Below are 22589 nucleotides of genomic sequence, written 5' to 3' on the forward strand. Positions count from 1 at the left end.
GGTGTTTACCAGAGAATATGTACAGACATTCAGCATATGGAGTTCATGAGTTTATTTTCACCCAACTGTACCATCTGTCATGATGAATGCTTCACAAACTACAAGGAGGTTAAGATACTCAATGTAGCGAGAATGAGAAGCAGCCAAGTAGTGTCTAGATTTCACTAGGAACTCAGTTAATCTTAACTCAAGCATGACTATCAAACAGTATGCAAAATGTACATCCTGTCACTGTAACAGTCTCTTCTGTTTATATGTCAATATCTTCTCAGCATCTCAGGTTCCTTGCTGCGCAACATTCCAATTCATCACCTTGGCAGATATTCCATCGCACACCCACTCATTGTTAGGGCAGATACACAGACCAACCTTCTGTAGTTTCTGCTGGGATTCAGCTGCTTTCCGTCTATACTCATCTGCTGTAATTCGAGTATCTCGGAGTTCAGACTCATAGAGGTCAGCCCGTCGACGGGCAGCAGCAAGATCCTCCTCCAGCTGTCGTATAGTTACCTCCATTTCCTCCATTTGAGCATGGAACTCCTGTTAAAATTGGGAGAAAGAAAGCACAAAGACCATTATTAGTGGAATACAGAAAGGAGAACAGCATCCTCAAATCACTCAGAAATGTTGATAACTAGTTAAAGAGTACAGAATTAAAATTTATGAAAAGACCCTCACCACTTTGTAAAAGGAGTAAACAAAAATTCAACACAAAAGCAAAATACTGTGAATGCTTAGAATCTGTAACAAAACAAAAAAAATGATGAAAATAATTAGCAGATATAAAGGTTAAAACAGAATTAATTTTGGGCATTTGAACTTTCATGCGAAGTTCAAAAAGATCTTAACTCTTAGTAACTCCTTAAGAGGAGTAACTCCATAAGAGGGATTTGATCAGTTCAACAAGTTATGGTTAACACTTTCATGCAAGTAATCATAGCATTCCAAAACTTAGCAAACCAGACTGAATAACCATGAGAAACAGAACCAATGACAAAACTGGAAATGACAACACCAACCCCAGTAGAACCAGACACAAATTGCAAATGGGACAGAACACCACTGGAAGCACACTGGTGATGTTACCTAGCATGATGATGAAATGTCTGCAAACAAACTTACCAGCTCAGCGAGCAAGTCAACAACCTCAGAATAACCAAACTTTCTAGTAATCATATTTTGTGAAGATGTACAATTTTCACCTTGGAGTCTAACTTCCATGTGCAAATAACAAATGTCTATATTAGTTGTTTTGTGGCTCATAGTTTCCCTCTGTTGAACGTGAATCCAATCGAAAAGAGCACCACTCATGAAGCCGGAGCTTTTCGTATCAGAATTGATAGCTCACTCAGGTGAGCCTCAATTGTTTCAAGAAATCCAACACTATATTTATTTTATCGGCTCATAGAGTCACTTAGTGCACTGCATTTAGTAACAGAGTAACAAGTAACATTTCACGTTCTCTCCACTTTCTTAATTTCATTATTATTGCAATTAGAAAATTTTGACTTATGTGCATTGTATACAATCCACACTCAGAACCATGCCGAGACAGAAAAAGCATGGAATTTGATGGGCATAAGTGAAGGTTGCAACAGAGTCCTCTCAAATTGTTTGTTCAAAGTAAGTTCCAAGTTCAACTGTAATAGATCTATGACAGGTTTTCAGCCAGAAGACAGACAGTATCCATTAGAGAAGATTAATCATTTGGAATATGATTGTAGGTAGTGTAAAAATAATAATAATAAAGTGAGAGGAAAGGTGGGAGACCAAGCCCAGTCCAAAAATGGAAATTCAAGAGAGCAAGTCGAGAGGAAGTGAATTAAAGTACCAGTGGCAGACAGAGCCATAATTGGGGATGGGTCCTGTCAGAGAGATGGGAGAACAAGACAAGTCAGCACTTCAAAAGTAAGGTTAAAATCAGATTAGCCATGATCTTAGTAAATGGTAAAGTAGGCCCAAAGGGCTGAATGGCCCACTCTTGTCATATGACATGGGTTTAGGGTGATGAGCAAAAGAACTAAAAAAGTTATACAAGAACACTTTCATACATATATTTGTAGGGTGGAGGAAGCAGATTCAGTTATGGTATTCAAAGGGCAATTGAATAAACATCTGAGGAGCTTTTAAAATTTGCAGAATTATGAGAAAATGAGACAACTGAAGTTTGGTTGCAGACAACCTATTCTCGGTGAGTAATGACCACCCGTGCTTCTCAACCACAATCTATAACCTCATGGCATGGCATACCCCTCACTCTGCTATTACTATCAAGCTAAAGGACCCGTCCACGTTCCAGGAGGACTATAGGAGAACATGCGAGAAGCAGCATCAGGAATATCCAGAAATTAGATGCCAACCTTGTGAAGTTACCACATGCACACTAGATAACAGGAGAAGCATGCTACAGAACTGAAATAATCCCACAACCAACAGATCAGATCAAAGATTGACAGCCTGCCATATCCAGTAATGAATAACGATGAACAATTATACTAGAACCAGGAGTCAGCGCAAATGCAGCTCCTTGCTTAATGATGGGTGAGACCACCACAGGAACCATCTCCAAACAGCAGTGGATAATCAATCTTGGCCTCCTCCTGTGGTAGATGTTTATGTTCAGATAACTTAATTCATTCTACACACTACCAAGAAATTGTTTTAAAGAAATTGACATAGCAAAGACTGTGAGCCCTGACAACAATCCAAACATGTACTGAAGACGTGTGCTCAAGAACTAACTACAGCCTGAGTTAGGTTGAACCCGTGCAATAACAACATTGGTGTCGACTCAACAATGTGAAAACATATCTGGTTATATCCTGTCTACTCAAACATCTTTAAAATAGTAAAATTTGTTATTGACAGTGCCATCAAGCTGCATATACTTAGAAACAAGTTGTTCAACAAAGCTCAATTTGACTTCCATCCAAGCCATGTAGCTCCAGATGCCAGTACAGCTTGCATTCAAACATGGACAAGAAGGCTGACTTTAGAAGTGAGGAGAAAATAATTACCCATGACATCAAGTCAGCAATTAACTGAATGTTACATCAGGGAACCCTAATAAAAGCAGAAGACAGTGGGAATTGATATAATACTCTCCATTACATGGAACTATCCCACAAAGGACAATGGTTATGGTTACGGGAAGTCAACCAACTTGCCAAAGGAATTCCAATGGTTTGCACCTCCAAATTCTTCCAAGCTATTTGAATTAATCTATTTGGACTTGTTATGAAACACATTCAGGGCATATAGGACTTGAATCTGGGCGTCTGGGCTCAGAGGGAGGAATACTACCACTGTGCTGAAGAGCACCAATTCCTCACAACAGATATTTTCCAATCAATCTGTTCAGAGATGTTATCATACACCTCTGGAGCTGGTGGGTCTTGTACCATGCGTCCTGGTCCAGGGGTAGGGACATTACCACTGTGCCACAAGATCCCAGAGATGAACATTATTGATCAACTATATTTTTAACTTACCTGTTCAGACAGGGTTACGACATGCCTTCGGAGCAAGTAAAGAAAGAAATTAGGTGTCCTGTCCCAGAGGTGTGGACTCTTCAACTGCACCATAAGAGTCACAAATTCATTAGGATAACATCCCAACCTCAAATATCTGAGCTGCTTTATCAGTGAAGTTGTTACCATTATAAAAAGACTGTGGAGCCATCAGCTCTACTTCAATGTTCAGTTTCTTTGCCAATACGGTGAAGCCGACCAGGCTGCCATGGGGCAAGACATCATTCAGTATTGAGTTCATGTGTGACATGAATGTTACTTGCCATTTAAGTGGAAATAATCATCTTAAACATGGATCCAACCACCTCCACTTGATGTCTAATGAATTACCGTCAATATCCTGAGTGTTACCGCGGTTGATAACATAAACTAACTAGCGACCCAAATACTGAGTGTACAGCAGTAGTTTAGAGCCTATGTATATTATGGCAAATGATTCACCTCTGGGTTCCCTAAAGCCTTTCCACTATTCACAAGACACAAGTCAGGTATAATCTTCACTTGATTGGATGATTGTACCTCCAACTATACACAAGAAGTACAAAGCAAACTATACAAAATATAGCACCTTGAAGGCCACCATAAACATGCAGTCCCTCTACCAATGGCTACAGTGCACACTGTATAAGATGTACATGAACAACTTGCCAAAGTTCCTTCAAATGAACCTCAAGTCCCAGTGCCCTCATCTATTAAGGATAAGGGCAGCAGGATGTATGCAAATGCCACCACTTAAGTTTCCCTCTAAGTCACATACCCTCTTGACATGGAAGGGCTGCTCCTTCATAATCGCCAGGTCAAACCCTAACAGCATGGTGGGGGTACGTTCACTCAACAGGCAGCAGCAATTCCAGAAGGTAGACCACCACAAATACCACCTTCTCCAGGACAATAAATACTGACTTCACCAGCAATAGCTATGACCGGAAATTCATAAACAACTGTAAAACACCATTCCCAGGTAAAACCACAAAAATAAATACAATAGGATCTTCTTTTCAATGGATAGTTTCTATTAAGCAAGTTCATGTGTCGACTTTGTTGTTGCTATGGTTACTGGTGCACAAGTTTGTTACTATAGCAACCAGTACTTGAAAATGCAAGTAAAACACTAGAGGACTACCAAATTTGAAGCTGCAGCTAATGCAACAATGCAGTACCTTCGTTTTCAGCTGTGCCCAGAAATGACAGTCTAGCTCATAAACAATGATCACAATTTACTCCTAAAAAGAGTTGACAGGAGTTGAACTGGGACACAATGCCAAATTTGCAGGTCAGGAAGCACATTGGAAGTTAGATTATCTCCATTCTGCAATTGATTACAGAGAGATAAAATGGAGAACAAACCTATTTGATATGCAACAAAGTATATAGAAAACTAAGTTTCATATCCAAGCAATTCTAAACATATGAGTAGAGGAAAAGCAATTGATACAATCTCCATGGAAGCAAATAATTTAAGGGAAGATTTGCTCATTTACAGCTGAAAAGGATGATGCATCAATATTTGACATTTTAACCTATCATGATATCACGATTATAACAAGCTCTGACTAAGCACTTTCCTTTTGTAGGTAATATATTTTAAAGTAAAGAAAGGCATGAACCCTTTTGACTCATCACGTCACATTCATCATAGAATTACAATTCGTGTTGCAAACAATTCACATTTGCTCCCAGTTTTCAATTGTTTGCTTCTTTATATTTTCCTAGTCAGAAAACTTCTGAGTACATTATTTCACTGCAATCTATACCACAGATACCTTTATCTAGCTTAAACGGAGGCAAATCTTCCAGCCTCTCCCAACTCCTCATGAATCTGGGTCTTCAATCTGAGCACAAGCAATCTACCATTTTCTGCATGGTAAAGACAGAGTAAGCATTTCAAATGATATTTTCCCTCTTTCATTCTCTCAACATCTCACATAGAGTCATAGAGATGTACAGCATGGAAACAGACCGTTCGGTCCATCTCGTCCATGCCGACCAGATATCCCAACCCAATCTAGTCCCACCTGCCAGCACCCAGCCCATATCCCTCCAAACCCTTCCTATTCATATACCTATCCAAATGCCTTTTAAATGTTGCAATTGTACCAGCCTCCACCACTTCCTCTGGCAGCTCATTCCATACACATACCACTCTCTGTGAAAAAGTTGCTCCTTAGGTCTCTTTTATATCTTTCCCCTCTCACCCTAAACCTATGCCCTCTAGTTCTGGACTCCCCAGCCCCAGGGAAAAGACCTTGTCTATTTACCTTATCCATGCCCCTCAATTTTGTAAACCTCTAAACCATACCAAATTAACCCCGAAACCCTGCCTTGAGAAATACTTCTGAGTTTAAATGGAAGACCAATATGGCAGTTGCAATCACTTGCTACAGAATATTATGACGGAATTTGCATAGTGGAAACTGGTTGTGGGTTCTTTGTTTCCTGATTGGCTGATGAGACCTATCCTAGAGCAGCATCTCTGACCACACATTTGGCTGATGTATCTGGGAGATGGAATTAGTCCTTGGCTGTGAGATCAGTGGCGATCCTTTCTTTAGTTCTTTTTCCATATTCGCTGTTGCCAATGGGTGTTCTTAAAGAACTGCATCCTTTCATACAGGAATTTTCTCCAAAATCAGTTTCTTCTGAACGGGGGTCTCCCATGCAATGGCATCTATGTTGCATTTCTTGTGAAAACTTTCAGGGGCTCTTTATAACCTTTTCTTGTCCTCTCCTAATCCCGTGTGCCTTCCTTCAGCTGGATGAAGATGATTTGCTTTAGCAGTCAGAATCCAGACACTCTAAACATGTAGCCGGCCCAGCACAGTTGGTTTTGGATAATAATGGCCACGATGCTGGTACAATTAATTGCTTCAAGGATGCTGATGTTACTACGTCTGTCCTCCCAGCTGATGTGAAAAATCTATCAGCATTGGTGGCACTTCAAGGGTGTTGAGATGGCATCTATACGTGGTCCAAGTTTCAGAGTCGCATTGAAGAGTCAGAAGGATGATTACCTTATACACAAGAATCGTGGTGTCAACGTGGATGTCACGGCCATTGAAGATTCTCATACTTAGGCATCCAAAGGACTCTCAGACTGAATCTCTGCATCAATGTCAGCCTTTGATGAGAGGCAACTCCCCAGGTAAGGGAAATGTTCTGTGCTTATGAAGATTTCTTAGTTGAGTTTAATAGCGGTGATGGACCAGAACTTGACCTTGGACGGGTTGGTGAAAGATGTGAGTCTTCTTGTGGTTGAGGCTGTGAAACCAATTCTTTGCTATGCTTCCACAAAAGCAATAGTTTAAGCTTTAAGATTCTCTTCCACAACAGCATCCACATGCTGAAGTTCCACAAGTGAGATCAGTGTCGTTTTCTTCTGGGATTTCAGCCAATTGAATTTGAAAAGTTTGCCATCCATCCTGTAGACAATGTCCACATCGCTGGAAAGCTTATTCTTGACAAGATGAACAATGGTAGTGATGAAAATGGAGGCAACAGTGGAAGTAATGGCACATCCCCGATTACTCCTGCCTTGACCTCAAAGGTTTGTCATATTACTGTCACCGACATTTTGATGTGATGGGGACGGAAGATGTTGATGAATTTCACTGGACAGCTGACCTTTGACAGGATCTTCTATAGCACTCATCCACATTAGGAAAACATGGAATCAGAAATAATGTTGCCCTGAAGACAATTCCAGAGATGGGCCAATAAAAGACAGAATTGGACGTCTAGGAAAGATTCTCAGATACAAAATAGCCTCCAAATTGTAGACACTTTCTAGTCAACCTGTTCAGAGATGTTATTACACACCTCTTAAGCAGGTGGGACTTGAATCCAGGCTTCCTAGGCTGCAGGTGGGACACTATTATTGCACCACAAGAGTCTGAGCTTCCTAATTATATACTAAATCAGAAGCTGATTAAGTATGCACATATCTATATATCAGGAAAACAACTTATCAAGCGGTAAAGGTGCAACAGATACTTCTGAAGTGGTACTGAAAGCCTTCAAGAATTACTTAAACCTTAGAACTAAAAAAGAATTCTTGAAAGAGCAAGATTTAACAGAAGACTTCAGTATCCAAAGAAATCCATAGCTTATTTCATTATTGATCTCTACAGATTAGGGGGAAAATTCTACTATTGTGGCTTCAGGTCGAAATTCAAAATTGGTTGTAGGATTTGCTGACGCTAAAACAGATCAGAGTTCGAGAACAAGCATTCAGAAGATGAGTGAAGCAGAAATCTGTAGCAACATTGATCACAGAGGTCAACCTGGGCAATGGAAATCAATAAAAACTATTCAGTTCTTAAGATACAAAACCACAGGAGGACAAGTGAGAAACCAATACAGTGATTAGGACAAGCATTAGACAAAGTCTTTGTCAACACTGTGGAACAAAGGAACCTCACAGACATATACGGTATTCAGCAGCTAAAAGTAAATATCTCTACTGGAAACGATTTATTGTGTGGCAAGTAACATACAGGCATGAGACCCAATTTCAAAAAAGCAACAAAATTAAATAACAACCCATACAAGAGCTTAATACAGTCAAACAGCCTACAACAGAAGAAAGCACTAAAGAATTCCTCAAGGAAATAGGTGAGCCAAATCTTGCACCTTGGCAGCTGATATTTATGTCAAAGGTTATCCCACATATTTCAAGATGGACAATGGGGCAAAAGTTATTGTAGTATCAGCGATTACTAAGCCAACATCAGTGCAACTACATGGTACGAGAGGCACAGCACTTAACATACAAACATACGAAATAGGGACTAGTTTAGCTTGGGATTATGTTTGGCATGGACTGCTTGACTGCTATATGACTCTATAAATAGACCATTTGACCACTACAGTCTATTCTGCCATTCCAAGAGATCAAGGAAGATTGGGGATGTTGAATTCAAAACACAAATCACCTAACCCCAATAACCCGCGATTTCCCTACCCAACAAGAATCTATCTACTAAAATAAATCAAAAAAAAGCTGTGGAAGCTGGAGATCTGAACCAAAACAGAAAGTGCTGGAGAGAATCAGCAGGTCCTGCAACATTTGTAGAGGGAATGACAGAGTTAATATTTCAAGTCCAGTGACTTTTTAGTCAAAACCAAAAGCAGCTGGGAAGTGGTAATATTTACGCTGATGTTGGCAGGTGAAGGAAGAAGTGAGTCAAAAAGATGACGACGGTACCCACAGAGAGGAAAAACAAAGACAGAGGGATTGCTGATAATAAACTGGGAAGGAGATAATTGCTGAATGGGTGCAAATGGAAAGTATGAATAGTTAAAAATTGTTTGGCTGTGCTGGGAGCAAGTCATACAGAACTCGACATAGGGGTGTGGGAGTGGGCAATGGATCTTGGCAGAAGCTGTTCCTCAAGCTTACGTTGAGCTTCTCCAGAGCAACTGCTGCAGGTCTGTGACAGAAATTTTCAGTTGCTTTCAGTTCTGACGAAAGTTCACTGGACTCGAAACACTGGTTTTTCACTCTTCACATGCTCCCTGATCTGTTCAGTCTCTCTACCACTTTGTTTAGGAATTGATTTACCTCTTAAAAATATTCGATGACTTCATCTCCATTGCCTTCTGCAGCAGAGAATTACAAGTCATACAACCTTCAGAAACCTTAATTTTATAACAGTGGCCTCTTGTTCTAGACTGACTCACAACAACAATCATCACTTCCATGTCCATCTTGACAAGACCATTCAGGATCTGCTACACATACCCATGCAAACACACAGTTCTGGACCAAAAGTAGCTTGTTCAATCCCTCAAGCTTGCTCCCTCAATAAGGTCATGGCTGAAATAATTGTAACCTCAAATCCACATTCCTACCTACCTCTTTCAACCATTTGTTTAACAAGACGCAAACTTCCTATTCAAGACCCCTGCTTCCATACCTACTCACGGACAGAGTTCCAAAGAACCATAACCTGTAGAGAAAGATCTTGCATCATTAAATGGGCAACCCCAGTATGCTTTAAAATCTAAGACCTAGTTCTAGACTCTTCCATAAGAAATATTTTCCACACCCACCCTGTCAAGCCACTTTAGAATTTTATGTATCAATCAAATTGCCTTTTACTTTTCTAAATGCCAGCAGATGTGAGCCTAACCTGTGCAACCTTTTCTTAATGCAACCCACTCTTTGCAGTTATTAGACAAGTAAACTCTCTCAGAACTTCTTTAACTTTTCTTAAATAGTGACCAAATACTGCATGTAGTACTCCAAATGCAATTTCACCAGTACCCTGCATAAGCATCACCTCCATACTTTGTTTAAAATAAAACAAAGAACTGAGGATGTGAAACTCAGCAGGTTTGGCAGCAACTGTGGGGAGAAAACAGAGATACTATTTTAAGTATGGCGAGTTTTCATCATACCTAAGAAAAGAGATGTACAAAGGGTGTAAATTAAAGTGTGAAAGGGAGAGAATTCTCCTTTTCAGTAAGGGCAAAGTAAACATGACACAGCTGAGGATGGTGGTGTGGGAGCAGGGCAGATGTAAGAAAAAGAGTGGAGAACAGATATAATATATCATCACAAGCAACAGCGCATACAATGATATGAGCTGGCATGGTCATACAACAGGAATAATTGGTTGGCCTCAAATCATGGATTACATCTTCCACCCAGTGGGATTTGAACATGCCCCAGATAAGAAAACATTTTTTTTTGCATAGTCCTGATCTCAAACTCCATATTCCTTTGATCTAGATCAAGCCCCTCCCATACATAGTGATAATGCATCTTCAAAATTTTTCTTTGGGGAGAATTTTACACTTGAGTATCACCATCGGCTTTATTTTTGTACGATCCACCATACAAAATGGAATTACAATGAACTGCATCCTTTTACGGCCAGTCTTTTTAAAAAGAATGGCTTCATTTTCCCATCACTTGGCAGTGATCTTACTTACTGGCATACTGAAGTTCATCATTGTTGCATCCATGTTTCCAATTCAGGCCAATCAATTCACAATTCATCCTTCTACGTCAGATAGCAAAACAGTGGAATTTCATTTCCTTATTCTTGAAATAAGATGAATTTTTTAATGTCCCGAGAGTACTAAATTGTGCCTTTTTATGAATGTATTTTACTACCTGGCACTAAGCTTGAATTCTGGAATATCAATATTCTTCACTTTTGAAGTGTAGAGTCTGACGGCTCCACAAGTTGTTAACGTGACCGTTCTTATAATGTATGTTATTCCACTCCACCAATTAGTTCTCCAGTTTAAATTGGGCTCCATACTTGTTAATCTTGCACTAAGATCTAGAGAGCAATAAGGTAACATGGTGCACAAGTGTTGGTGACTGGTTGGGAGATTGCCAGAATATTTTATTATGTTTTCAAGTAATGAACCATCATAATTACCATCAGCTAACTAATAATTAAACCGCAGTCCAATCCCTGAATAACTAGGGTCAACATTTACATGAGATTTGTGGAAAAACAATGACTTTTTAAGCTAAAAGTCATGAAGCTAACTATGACACATGGTATAAGGTTACTAGCCAGTTATTGCAATGTTTGCTAAGTTGATGGAATACTAAATACTAATAAATTCCTTCAGGCATATGGCATACATTTACTCAGCATGGAGCTGAGTAGGTGACACAGGCAGAAATTTATGTGCATTATCTATTCAAAAATAATTACTTAATATTGAAGACAGCACTTGTCTTAAAAGGACAAATCTGACCAATCACAAACAAATGACCTTTCACTCATAGATGGTAAAAGTAATGAAGCCACTAAACAATGTGCTGCAAGTCTACGCTCTTTAATGTAGCAAAAGTTTAACAATATACAATCAGAATAAGGGTATTTGGGTTGGGAAGGGAATTGGGGTCTTATTTTGAAACCGGTTTATAGACAGATCTTGGAAATCCCTATGATACAATTCATCTTCCAAAAAGCCTTCGTCATTTTTCAGATAAAACACTCTAAAAGACCATGGAACCCAGGATAGCTGTGGTACTCAATTTAAAGCGGAATTACATTGGGAAAAGACACAATATGCGCATTCCAGAGTATGCTAATGTGCAAAGTAATGTCAGAGTAGCATAGAGAAGGTTGGAAAAATGTAAGGTGCTGAATGGAGTAATGCAAGGGACAATGCGTGGACCATTTTGTTTCATTGTGCAACCTTCATTCAGAGGCAATTGTATGTTTTCACTTTGCTTCAAACAAGTATGGCTGTTACTTCTAGTGGTGACTCAAAGCATTAACATTGATGACTCAAAGCATTGATGAGGACAGATTACCTATGAGATACAGGATAGTTAGTTCAGTTGGCTGGTTTGCAATGCAGAGTGACGCCAAATTCACTGATCAATTCCCGCACTATCCGAGGTCACTGTGAATGTCCCATTTGCTCAACCTTGCCCATCAGGTTAAACTCATCACCTGTCATCTCTCCCTAATAGAAGAGCAGTCCTATGGTCCTCTAGGACTGTGGGGAGTTCACTTTTTCCCATGAAGTAAAATTTGATTTCATAAAAAGTTCAAAGCCAAACCTGTTTGTTTTCCTACACTTCAGCTGTCAAGTCGAACAATATTGTAACATAGAATCCTTATTTAAGATAGGTAGTATCAATTATGTGTTCCATTAGTCAAGCATTTTGAAAATCTTTACTGTCCATATAAATCAAATCAAGTTTACAGCTGCCATACTTACAAGCTTCTCATCAAATTAATTAGCCAACCAGTGTTCCATAAAATGGGTTCAAAGGAAAGACAAGAACTTCAGGAAGGATAAGACCATATTATCAAAGACAATTTGAAATGAATTCATCAGGATTAGATTTTCATGTTCGTTTAGTTGGAATGGGTCAGAACAGGCTTTCTGTGCAGAAATATTGAAGACTGCAATAGTTACAGTGGGTGCCCCAATAGATTCTGGCATCATGCTGAAGGTATTTGCAAATTATGATGTATCTCAGACAGCAGATTAAGTTTTTGGCAAACTATGAGATTACAATTTCTTCCATTTTGCAAGTATCATGAAGTGCAAACTATTTCAGAGGCCATCACTAAAAAGATAAATTAGCCACCCAATTTCTGCAAACACAGCTTTAAGTACACATGATTTTGAAGACATTATCATATAGAGGAAGGAAATGAAAGATATTGCTTAAATGCTGTATTTCAAGTCATTCCCAAATACACATCCTTTATTCTACAAAGAAATAACTTCAAAGCAAGTCTCAGCCCTTTAAGACAAAATATTAATCCTGAAAAGCATTCCGTAAGGTTTCATCTGTGTTGAACAAATGCCTGGTCACTCTCAACAATGTACTAACCAGACCTATACTTAAATCTAAGCTACAAAGTGTTTGTAAATTATGAAGATATTTTATCACCAGGCTGCATCTTAGACCGAGGTTAGGAATGTAGACTGGAATTGCAGATGGAAGTAAACTTTGGGTCTTCCTTAAATGCCCTTAACTTACAAATTAATTGAGCCCTGAATATTATTATTTTTAAAGCTGTGTTTGCTGCCACTACAAACTCAAAGGGTATTCTCACCAACCAAGCAGTCACTGTGTCTGTGTGCTGCCAGCAATATTACAAATAGCTTCCCGCATTCCAAGAAAAGGACCATTCGTAACATTAAGCAAATAAAATATATTCAAGGTTTTCATAAAGATTTGTAGCTTGGACGCCAGTTATTGTAATTGTGGGTATGTTTGTCGAGCTGGGAAGTTGATTTGCAGACATTTCGTCCCGTTTCAGTGACATCTTCACTTCTTTGGAGCCTCCTGTGAAGTGTTGCTATACTGCGTCTTCTGGAATTTATTTGGTTCCGTTCCTGTTGACTCGGCTGCCAGTTCCAGCTGTTCATTGTAGTGGCTGGTATATTGGGTCCAGGTGAATGTGCATATTGATAGGGTCTATTGGTGAGTGCCATGCTTCTAGAAATTCTCTAGCTGATCTCCGTTTAGCTTGTCCTATGATCTTTGTGTTGTCCTAGTCATATTTGTGGTCCTTGTCATCTGTGTGTGTGGCTACTGGGGACAGCTGATCATGGCATTTAGTGGCCAATTTGTGTTCATGGATGCGGATGGCTAGTTGCCTGTCTATTTGTCCTATATAGTGTTGAGTGCAGTCTTTGTTTGGAATTTTGAAAATTACGTTTGTCTTGCACATGATGGATATTGGGTCTTTTCTTCTGGTGAGTTGTTGTCTGAGCGTGGCTGTTGGTTTATTGGCTGTCATGAATCCGAATGATCGGGGAAGTCTGGCTGTCAGTTCAGAGACTTGCTCTTTTAATGAAAGATAGCATAGCCAGTGAGTTAGGTCATGGCATGTCCTTGTCACGTTGTTTGTCTGTTATGCATCTGCAGATGAAGTTCCAGGAATATCCGTTCTTGGTGAATATTCTGTAGAAGTGTTCTTCTTCCCATTGTAGGTTGGGTGTGCTGCAGTGCGTTGTAGCCCTCTTGAACAGGGTCCTAATGCAGCTTTTCTTGTGTGTGTTCCGGTGGTTGCTGCTGTATTAGCCAAGAACAGATATCCACGACAACTTCATCCGCAGATGCCTAACAGACAAACAATGCAATGAAGACATGCCAAGACATAACTCACTAGCCAATATATCTTATATAAAAATGTCTCGGAACTCACAGCCAGACTTCTCGACCACTTGGATTCAAGACAGCCCATAAACTGATAGCTGTAACTCACCAGGACAAAAGACCCTATACCCATCACATGCAAGACAAACATAATTTACAAGACTCCATGCAAAGACTGCACTCAACACTATATAGGACAAATAGGTAGGCAACTAGCCATCCACATCCATGAAGACCAATTAGCCACTAAATGCCACGAACAGCACACAGCACACAGATGACAAGGACCATAAATTCGACCAGGATAATACAACAACCATTGGACAAGCTAAACAGAGGATAGCCAGAAAATTTCTAGAAGCATGACCTCATCCACAGACTCCATCAACATGCACATAGACCTAGACCTAATATACCAGCCACTACAATGAGCTGCTGGAACTAGCCACTGGAAGCAGCAGGAATGGAACCAAATAAATTCCAGAAGACACAGTGCAGCAGTGCTCCACAGGAGGCTCCAAAGCAGTGAAGGTGTCTGCAAATCAACTTTCTAGCTCAGCGAACATACCCACAACAACGATTTTAACAAATGCACCAATAAAGTGCCATTTTGCAATTGTTTCATATCAAATTTAAGCCAATTCAATTCAAATGCCGGGATTCCAACTTGCTTGCTGCCCCACCCAAACTTAGCCAACTTGCTTGCTACTTCCCTGGTCATCCTGTTCCAATGCTTCATTGACTGCCTTTTACATCACATTCTTCCCTTGCTGTTTTTTATTGCTTGTAAGGAAGTAGCATGGCCATTAGGTTGGCGGCAGTGAGGAACTGGTAGCGGGAAAGCCAGAGAGGTATTAAGTAGGGCAGCAAGCATACAGCCAGGATGGTACCAAATAGGCTGAGCAGTTATCAGGTGCAGAATGATGTCAGCAACAAAATGCATGTGCCAACTTGCAATTCCAGAGACACACAATAACATATGCTGTACTGATACCCTGCCCACTGCTGTGGCAGGAGATACATTATACTCCTAATGCTAATTCAGTTCCAATTGTCAAACCACTAATTGGGCATGTTATGCCTGAAAGAGATTTAGGTAATTATTGATATACAATTATCAAGAAAATAACAATTTCCCATTCTAAGTGAAAATTCAAATTGTTTCCAGAGATCAAAATAAAATCTTTTGGACCTTTTAAAAATACAAGAGCGTACATTTTTCTTGTCAGGTTATATCTTGCTGCAATTACCTGTCTCACAGTAATGATGTGCAATTAGCTGGGAACTAGATGATCAGCTTCTTGTATTTATCACAAGTTAAAGAGGTTCTTCCAGTGCACAGAACTGTCAGCAAGTAAACATCAAAGATACAATGGAATATAACGAATACTTTATATTTCATTGAAATGTTACATGATTCTAATCTGGACCTTTCATATAATTAATGCCTCAACAGTCAAACTGATTAGTCATTGAGAAAGCATTCAATACTCAGTTGATGTGCAGATCAAGCAAATGGGCAGTCCACTTAAGGGAGACATTCATGAAGATAACTCATGTTAATATCCAGTTTTCTTTTCAGTTTCCAGGCTTTCTACAGAGATCTTGTGGCACAGAAGTGTCCCTACTTCTGAGCCAGGAGGCCCAAGTCTCAGAGGTATGTAATAAAATCTGTCTGACAATAAAGTTGAGATGAGCCATAATTTCTTCCAGTTAAAACAGAGAAAAGACTAAACCCATTGTATTCAAGTCCCCACATTATGACCTTCATATCTTGATCACTAACTGCATTCTCTCCCGCCTCCACAATCTCATTCTGAATTCAACTCTTCATGATTTTAGTATTCATGACAAACTTAAGTGTCCAATTCCATGTACAGTCATAGGGTTATACAGCACGGAAACAATCCCTTCAGTCCACAAAAGCATGCTGACCAAGTTTCCCAAACTTAACTAGTGCCACCTGCCTGCGTTTGGCCCATATCCCTCCAAACCTTTCCTATTCTTGTACCTCAGAGAAAGTGAGGTCTGCAGATGCTGGAGATCAGAGCTGAAAATGTGTTGCTGGAAAAGCGCAGTAGGTCAGGCAGCATCCAAGGAACAGGAGATTCGACATTTCGGGCATAAGCCCTTCTTCAGGAAGAAGGGCTTATGCCCGAAATGTCGAATCTCCTGTTCCTTGGATGCTGCCTGACCTGCTGCGCTTTTCCAGCAACACATTTTCAGCTCTATTCTTGTACCTATTCAAATTTCTTTGAAATGTTGTGCATGCACCACTTCCTCTAGCAGTTCATTCCAAAACAAACCATCCTGTGAGAAAAAAAATTGCCCCTCAGGTCCCTTTAAATCTTTCTCCTCTCACCTTAAAAATATGCCCAGAGTTCTGAACTCACCCACGCTAGGAAAAAAAATGGGTAGTCACCTTATCTATGCTCCTCATGGTTTTATAAACCTCTATCAAGGTTACCACTCAATCTCCTATACTCCAATGAAAAAAGTCCCAACCTATCCTTATAATTCAAACCCTCCAATCCTGGTATTATCCTAGCAAATCTCAATGATATCCCAACTCCTACACTCAAATGTCTGAGCAATAACAGCAAGCATGCTAAACGCCTTCCTAAGGACCCTGGGAGAAAGTGAGGACCTCTGGAGGTCAGAGTCAAAACTTGTGGTGCTGAAAAGCACAGAGCTGGTCAGATATCATCCAGGCAGCAGGAGAATTGACATTTTGAGCATATCCTCTTCCTCATGAAGAACATGCTCGAAACTCTACTGCTCCTTGGATGCTGCCTCACCAGCTGTGCTTTTTCCAATGCCACAGTTCTTAAGAACCCTGTCTACTTGTGATGTAACATTCAAAGAACCATGTATGTGAACTTCTAGGTCTCTCTGTTCGACAACACTACCAGGCTCTACCATTAACTGTATAAGTCATGATTAGTAAGTTTACAGATGACCTGAAAATTGGAGGTGTAGTGGACAGCAAAGAAGGTTACCTCAGAGTACAATGGGACCTTAATCAGGTGGGTCAATGGGTTGAGGAGTGGCAGATGGAGTTTAATTTAGATAAATGTGAGGTGCTGCATTTTGGAAAGGTAAATCAGGACCGGACTTATACACTTAATGGTAAGGTCCTGGTTAGTGCTGCTGAACAAAGAGACCTTGAAATGCAGATTCATAGTCCCTCTAAAGAAAGCCTGAGCACCACTTATGCTCTTTAAGAAATTCACTTGATCACAATTATCTATACCTAATATATGACTCCTTTTTATTCTTGACCTGAGCCTTAACATCTTTATTTATCCATTGTTTCCTACTCTTACCAGCCTTACCCTTCACTAGCAGGAATATAATGCCTCTGAACTCTCATTGTCACACTTTTGAAAGTCTCCCACTTGCCAGTCGTCACTTTACCTGCGTAGTCTACTCCAATCAACCCCTGAAAGTTCCTTCTCATATCATCAAAATTTGCTTCACTCCAAGAAAGAACTTTAATTTTCATACAAAGTCTATTCTTCTCCATAACTATTTTAAAACTATTATATTATGATCGCTGGTCCCAAAGTGCTTCCCCTTCCCATAGGTAAATCTGCATACTGATACCAAAATTCTCTTGAACACATTTAACAAATTCCTCACCACCAAACCCTTAACACGATATTATTGGAAAGATTTTTCATTTCCGCCTTGGTAACATTGTCAAATTCTACCCTTACTCAAGTGTTGCTGATACTCTCATTCATATCTTCACCACCTGCACACCCACTCACAACCATGTCAAACACTCATCAGCTTTCAAATTCTTAACCCTTTGTTTTCAGGACATCTAAAATTGCTGCCCAGATTAGGTTATGCATACAAATCAGACTTTTATAAAAGGATGTAACAATAGAGCATTTAGAAATACATAACATAATCAAGCAGAGACAGAGTTTCATGAAGGGAAAAATCATAGCTGACAAATTTATTATAATTCTTTGAAGATGTAACAAGGAAAATAAGTAAAGGAGAAGCAGCGATGTAGTATACTTGGAGTTCCAGAAGATGCTTGATTCCATGTCACACATTATACTACTAAATAAAGTAAGACCTCATAGAAATAAGGATACAGTCAGTTCTATAATGCAGTGGCTGCTTTGTTGTGTTACACTGTTATAGAAAAATCGCACTTTAGAACAGCGCTAAAAGTGTTCTTTCTGTAATCGTGTCATAGACAACACTTTTAAAAATGCATGCCATAGAAAGTGTCCTCAATTCATCAATTGCATTACAGTGAATTTGCATTAATAAACAAAACACACATTATAACAGAACGACCTGTAGTTATTTAAATGCATAGAGGATTGGCTAATTTAATGGAAAATAGAGGTTTGGGATGGGGATGCAACTGGTATTTTTCAGAATTGCAACTGGTAACGAGTGAAGTGCCACATGGATCAGTGCAGGGGCCATAATTATTTTTAAAATATGTTAATGACTGGGATGAGGGAATGAATATATTATTGCTAACATTGAAGATGACAAAAACAGGTAAAAGGCAATGGACAAAATACAAAGTCCCTAGAGGAATAGAGACAGATTAAATGAGCACAAGCCACAGGTGTGGTAGAACTTTCCCCAATTGGCTGGATGAGAGCAGCTTCAATGACACTCAAAGCTTTATGCCATCCGGGACAAAGCTCACTTGGTTGGCACCACATTCACTCCCTCCATCAATGATTCACTGTAGCAGCAGCATGTTTACCATTTACAAAATGGCTCCTTGGTGTGAACATCTTCCAAACTCATGACCACCACCATCTAGAAGAACAAGGTCAACAGATAATGGGAATACCACTACCTACAATTTTCTCTCCAATCTCATCACCATCCTGATTTGGAAGTGTATCGTCGTTCTTTGTGCGTTTCAAGATGGTAGCTCACGACTGCATCTCAAGGGCAATTAGAGATGGGCAATAAATGCTGGCTCAATCTACAATACCACATCCCATTAGCGAATTTAAAATAGAGCAGCATAGGGTGGCACAATGGTTAGAACTGCTGCCTCACAGTGGCAGTGACTCAGGTTCGATTCTACGCTTAGGTGTTTGCGTGGAGTTTGTACATTGCCCCGTGTCTGCATGGGTTTCATCTGAGTGCTCTGGTTTCCTTCTACAATCCAAAGATGTGCAGGTTAGGTGGATTGGCCTTGCCAAATTGCCCCTTAGGTATCCAGGGTTATGCAGGTTAGGTGGTTGGGCATTGTAAATGCGCTGTTACAGGGATGGAAGTGGGTGGGAGCTGGGACTGGGTGAGATGTTCTTTGGAGACCCAATGGACCAAATGGCCTCTCTCTGTGCTGTAGGGATTCTGTGAGTGGCAGAAACTTGACAGATGGAATATAATGTGGAAAAATATGAAGTCATGTACTTTGGCAGGGAGTTTAGAGAAGCTGAATATTATTTAATTGGAAAAAGGTTACAGAAAGGTGGGAGCCCATGCACATATCACAAAAAGCTAGCATACAGGTTTAGCAGGAAATATTGGATAGAAAACATTCACTGTATTAGAATTGTAATGAACAATTATTTGATGATATCCTGAAGTAAGACTAGAAATATGAAAGCAGTAAACCCTGACAAAGTCTGAAACTGAATACCATCATAGGAACTATTATGGTCAAGGTCCCAGGTTTGAAAGCATGTACTCATTGGGATTGGTGATGGTTCAAAGTACCATCATGTACAAGTACAACTTAAAGAACACCCTACTGAGCCAAAATGCTGCAGAACAGTTTCCTCCAATCCTAATTGTAGGATGTAACAGACCAAAACTGCTTCAGTTACCTGTTCTTTGATCTCTTGCAGTCTGTGACTCTGCTCTTGAATGTCCTGCAACAGCTGGAGTGCTTTGTCATCCTCCTGAGATACCTCTACACGCGCCTGCTCAAGACTGCGCTTTAGGCTCTGAAAAGTGTCAGAAATATAACATCAGACAGGTAATCAGGAAACGAAAGAATATTGGTAAATAGCAACAATCAGGCATGGTGACATTGTTTTTGGAATTCTTCGCAAAGTAAAAACAAATTCTCATTTCATTCCTTCTCCTAAAACCATGCCCCTTGTTCTTGATCTCCCAGCTAAAATAAACAAACAATCTCTCACTATCTGTCAGTTAGCTCAATGGATGGATGGTTTGCAATGCAGAGTGATGACAATGTGATTTCAGCATTCCCATATTGTAACTTCAGCCAATGAAGCAGGTTACTGTTTGAAAGAAGGAAGGGTTTGTTGACTCAAAACATTAACTCCACATTTTCTCCACAGTTGGTGTCAGCCCTATGGAGCTTCTTCAGTAATTTTTATTTCTGTACCTTGAAGGACTCTCCTTCTGAACTTCTCCCCGTTCCTGATGCATGGTGAAGATAAATGCCCAGACAACTCTCTCTAATGTGAGCGCAGCTCGATGGTAAATTACCTTGAACTGTCAAGCTCTTCAAAGTCTTCAAACAATATTTGAAATGTTTCAGTGAGATCACCTCCCATTCCTTCAAACCAGGGAGAATGTGGACTAAATTTACTCAGCCTTTAATCACCGGTCAACCTTTGCATCCGAGGCACCAATCCGATGAATTTCTGCTGTGCCGCCTTCAATGCAAGTACTTCCTTCCTTAATTATAGAGGTCAAAGCTGCACGCAATATTTTGATGTCACCAAAGCCCTGTGGCTTTGCAATAAGTAGTAAGACATCTTTACTATTGTACTCCAAATCTGTTGACAAGAATGGCCCACTGTGCTTCCCTAATTATTTACTGTACATGTATCCTAACCTTTTTGAGATTTCTTCACAAGTTCACCCAAGTCTCTCTGATCAACATTTCCACATTTCATGCCCTTTAAAGATCCTGCTTTTCTACCCTTAAGCATCAAAGTGAATAACCTCTCATTTCCACGAATTACACTCCACCTGCCATTTTGTTGCACACTCACTTAACCTATTTATAGCCACTGTGTCCACCACCCTCCATCTGGCCCTCACCCATCTAGTCAAGAAGGACACTGAAATCAGATTACTATTCATAGACTTCAGTTCTGCATTCAACACTATCATTCCTCAGCACCTGATTGGAAACTAAGTCTGCTGGGCCTGAATACCTCCCTTTGTAACTGGATCCCGGACTTCCTGATTGAGACACCTCAGTCAGTCTGGATTGGGAACAGCGTCTCCAACACCATCACACCAAGCACAGGACCTCCTCAGGACTCTGTGCTCAGTTTACTGCTGTTCACCCCGCTGACATACAACTGCGCAACGATGCACAGCTCGAATCATATCATTAAGTTCTTTGACGACATGACTGTAGTTGGTCTCATCAGCAGATACGACGAGTCAGCATACAGAGACGAAGTGCAGCAGCTAATGGACTGGGAGTCAACAACCTAGCTCTGAACGTAAGCAAAAGAGATGGTTGTTGACTTCAGGAGGGCACAGAGCGACCACTCTCCACTGGACTTCGATGGCATCCCCATGGAAATCATGAATAGCCCCAAATTTCTTGGCCTTCACCTGGCAGAGAGTCTCACGTGGTCTCTCAACACCAGCTCCACAGCCAATAAAGCCCAGCAGCATCTCTACTTTCTGCATAGGTTGAGGAAAGCCCACCTCCCATCCTCAACACATTTGACAGAGGGTTCATTGAGAGTACTTCAAGCAGCTGCATCACTGTCTGGTTTGGGAATTCCACCATCTCGGATCGCAAGACCCTATAACGGATAGTCAGGACAGCTGAAAAGATCATCCCGGTCTCTCTTCCCTCCATTACAGACATTTACAACACATGCTGCATCCGCAGGCTAGCAGCACTGTGGATGGCCCAAAACATCCCTCATTCAAACGTTTCTCCCTCCTGCCAAATGGCAGAAGACACCAAAGTACTCGGTCTCTCACGGCCAAACTGTGCATCAGGCTGCTTACACTGTATGATCATATTCTATACACTGGACATACAGTTGTCCGGTCATCATACTTCTACCCGAAACGTCGATTCTCCTGCTCCTTGAATGCTGCCTGACCTGCTCTCATTTTTCAGCACCACTCTAATCTTGACACTGTATGATCATACTCTGTTCCATCTGCAATTCTTTGCACGACTTTTCGAATTGTTGCTGAAACAATAGTTTATTAATGATCATTCATTGTTACACTGTAATTTGTCCACCACTGTGCCTATTGTCTTGTCCAGTCAGGAATTACTGTGCTGCTTTTTTCTTATGCTGCCCTGTGTATGACTGTACTCTCATGTAATTTGTGCTGCCATGTAGCACCTTGGTCCTGGAGGAACACTGTCTCATTTTTATTATATCAGTTGTACATGGTAGAAATGACAAATAAAGCTATTCTTGATTCTTCACAGCTTGCATTTCCATCTCATCACAGCAAATGTAGACACATTACTCAGTCTCTTTGTCTAAGTCATT

General features: G+C 40.3%; 1 protein-coding gene across 9 annotated transcripts in view; it reads right to left on the bottom strand.

The window, feature by feature from the left end:
• The window catches only part of cita (citron rho-interacting serine/threonine kinase a), a 217920-nt gene that overhangs the window by 96713 nt on the left and 98618 nt on the right, over window positions 1-22589 (bottom strand). For all 9 annotated transcript variants that reach the window (XM_060843752.1, XM_060843750.1, XM_060843753.1 and 6 more), the window contains exons 13-14: window positions 19959-20078; window positions 370-540 (exon numbers count right to left, since the gene is read on the bottom strand). In XM_060843752.1, coding sequence (XP_060699735.1) covers window positions 370-540; window positions 19959-20078 — 291 coding nt within the window. The remainder of the gene's footprint in view (window positions 1-369; window positions 541-19958; window positions 20079-22589) is intronic.

Source organism: Hemiscyllium ocellatum, chromosome 24, assembly GCF_020745735.1.
Source record: "Hemiscyllium ocellatum isolate sHemOce1 chromosome 24, sHemOce1.pat.X.cur, whole genome shotgun sequence".
Lineage (NCBI taxonomy): Eukaryota > Metazoa > Chordata > Chondrichthyes > Orectolobiformes > Hemiscylliidae > Hemiscyllium > Hemiscyllium ocellatum.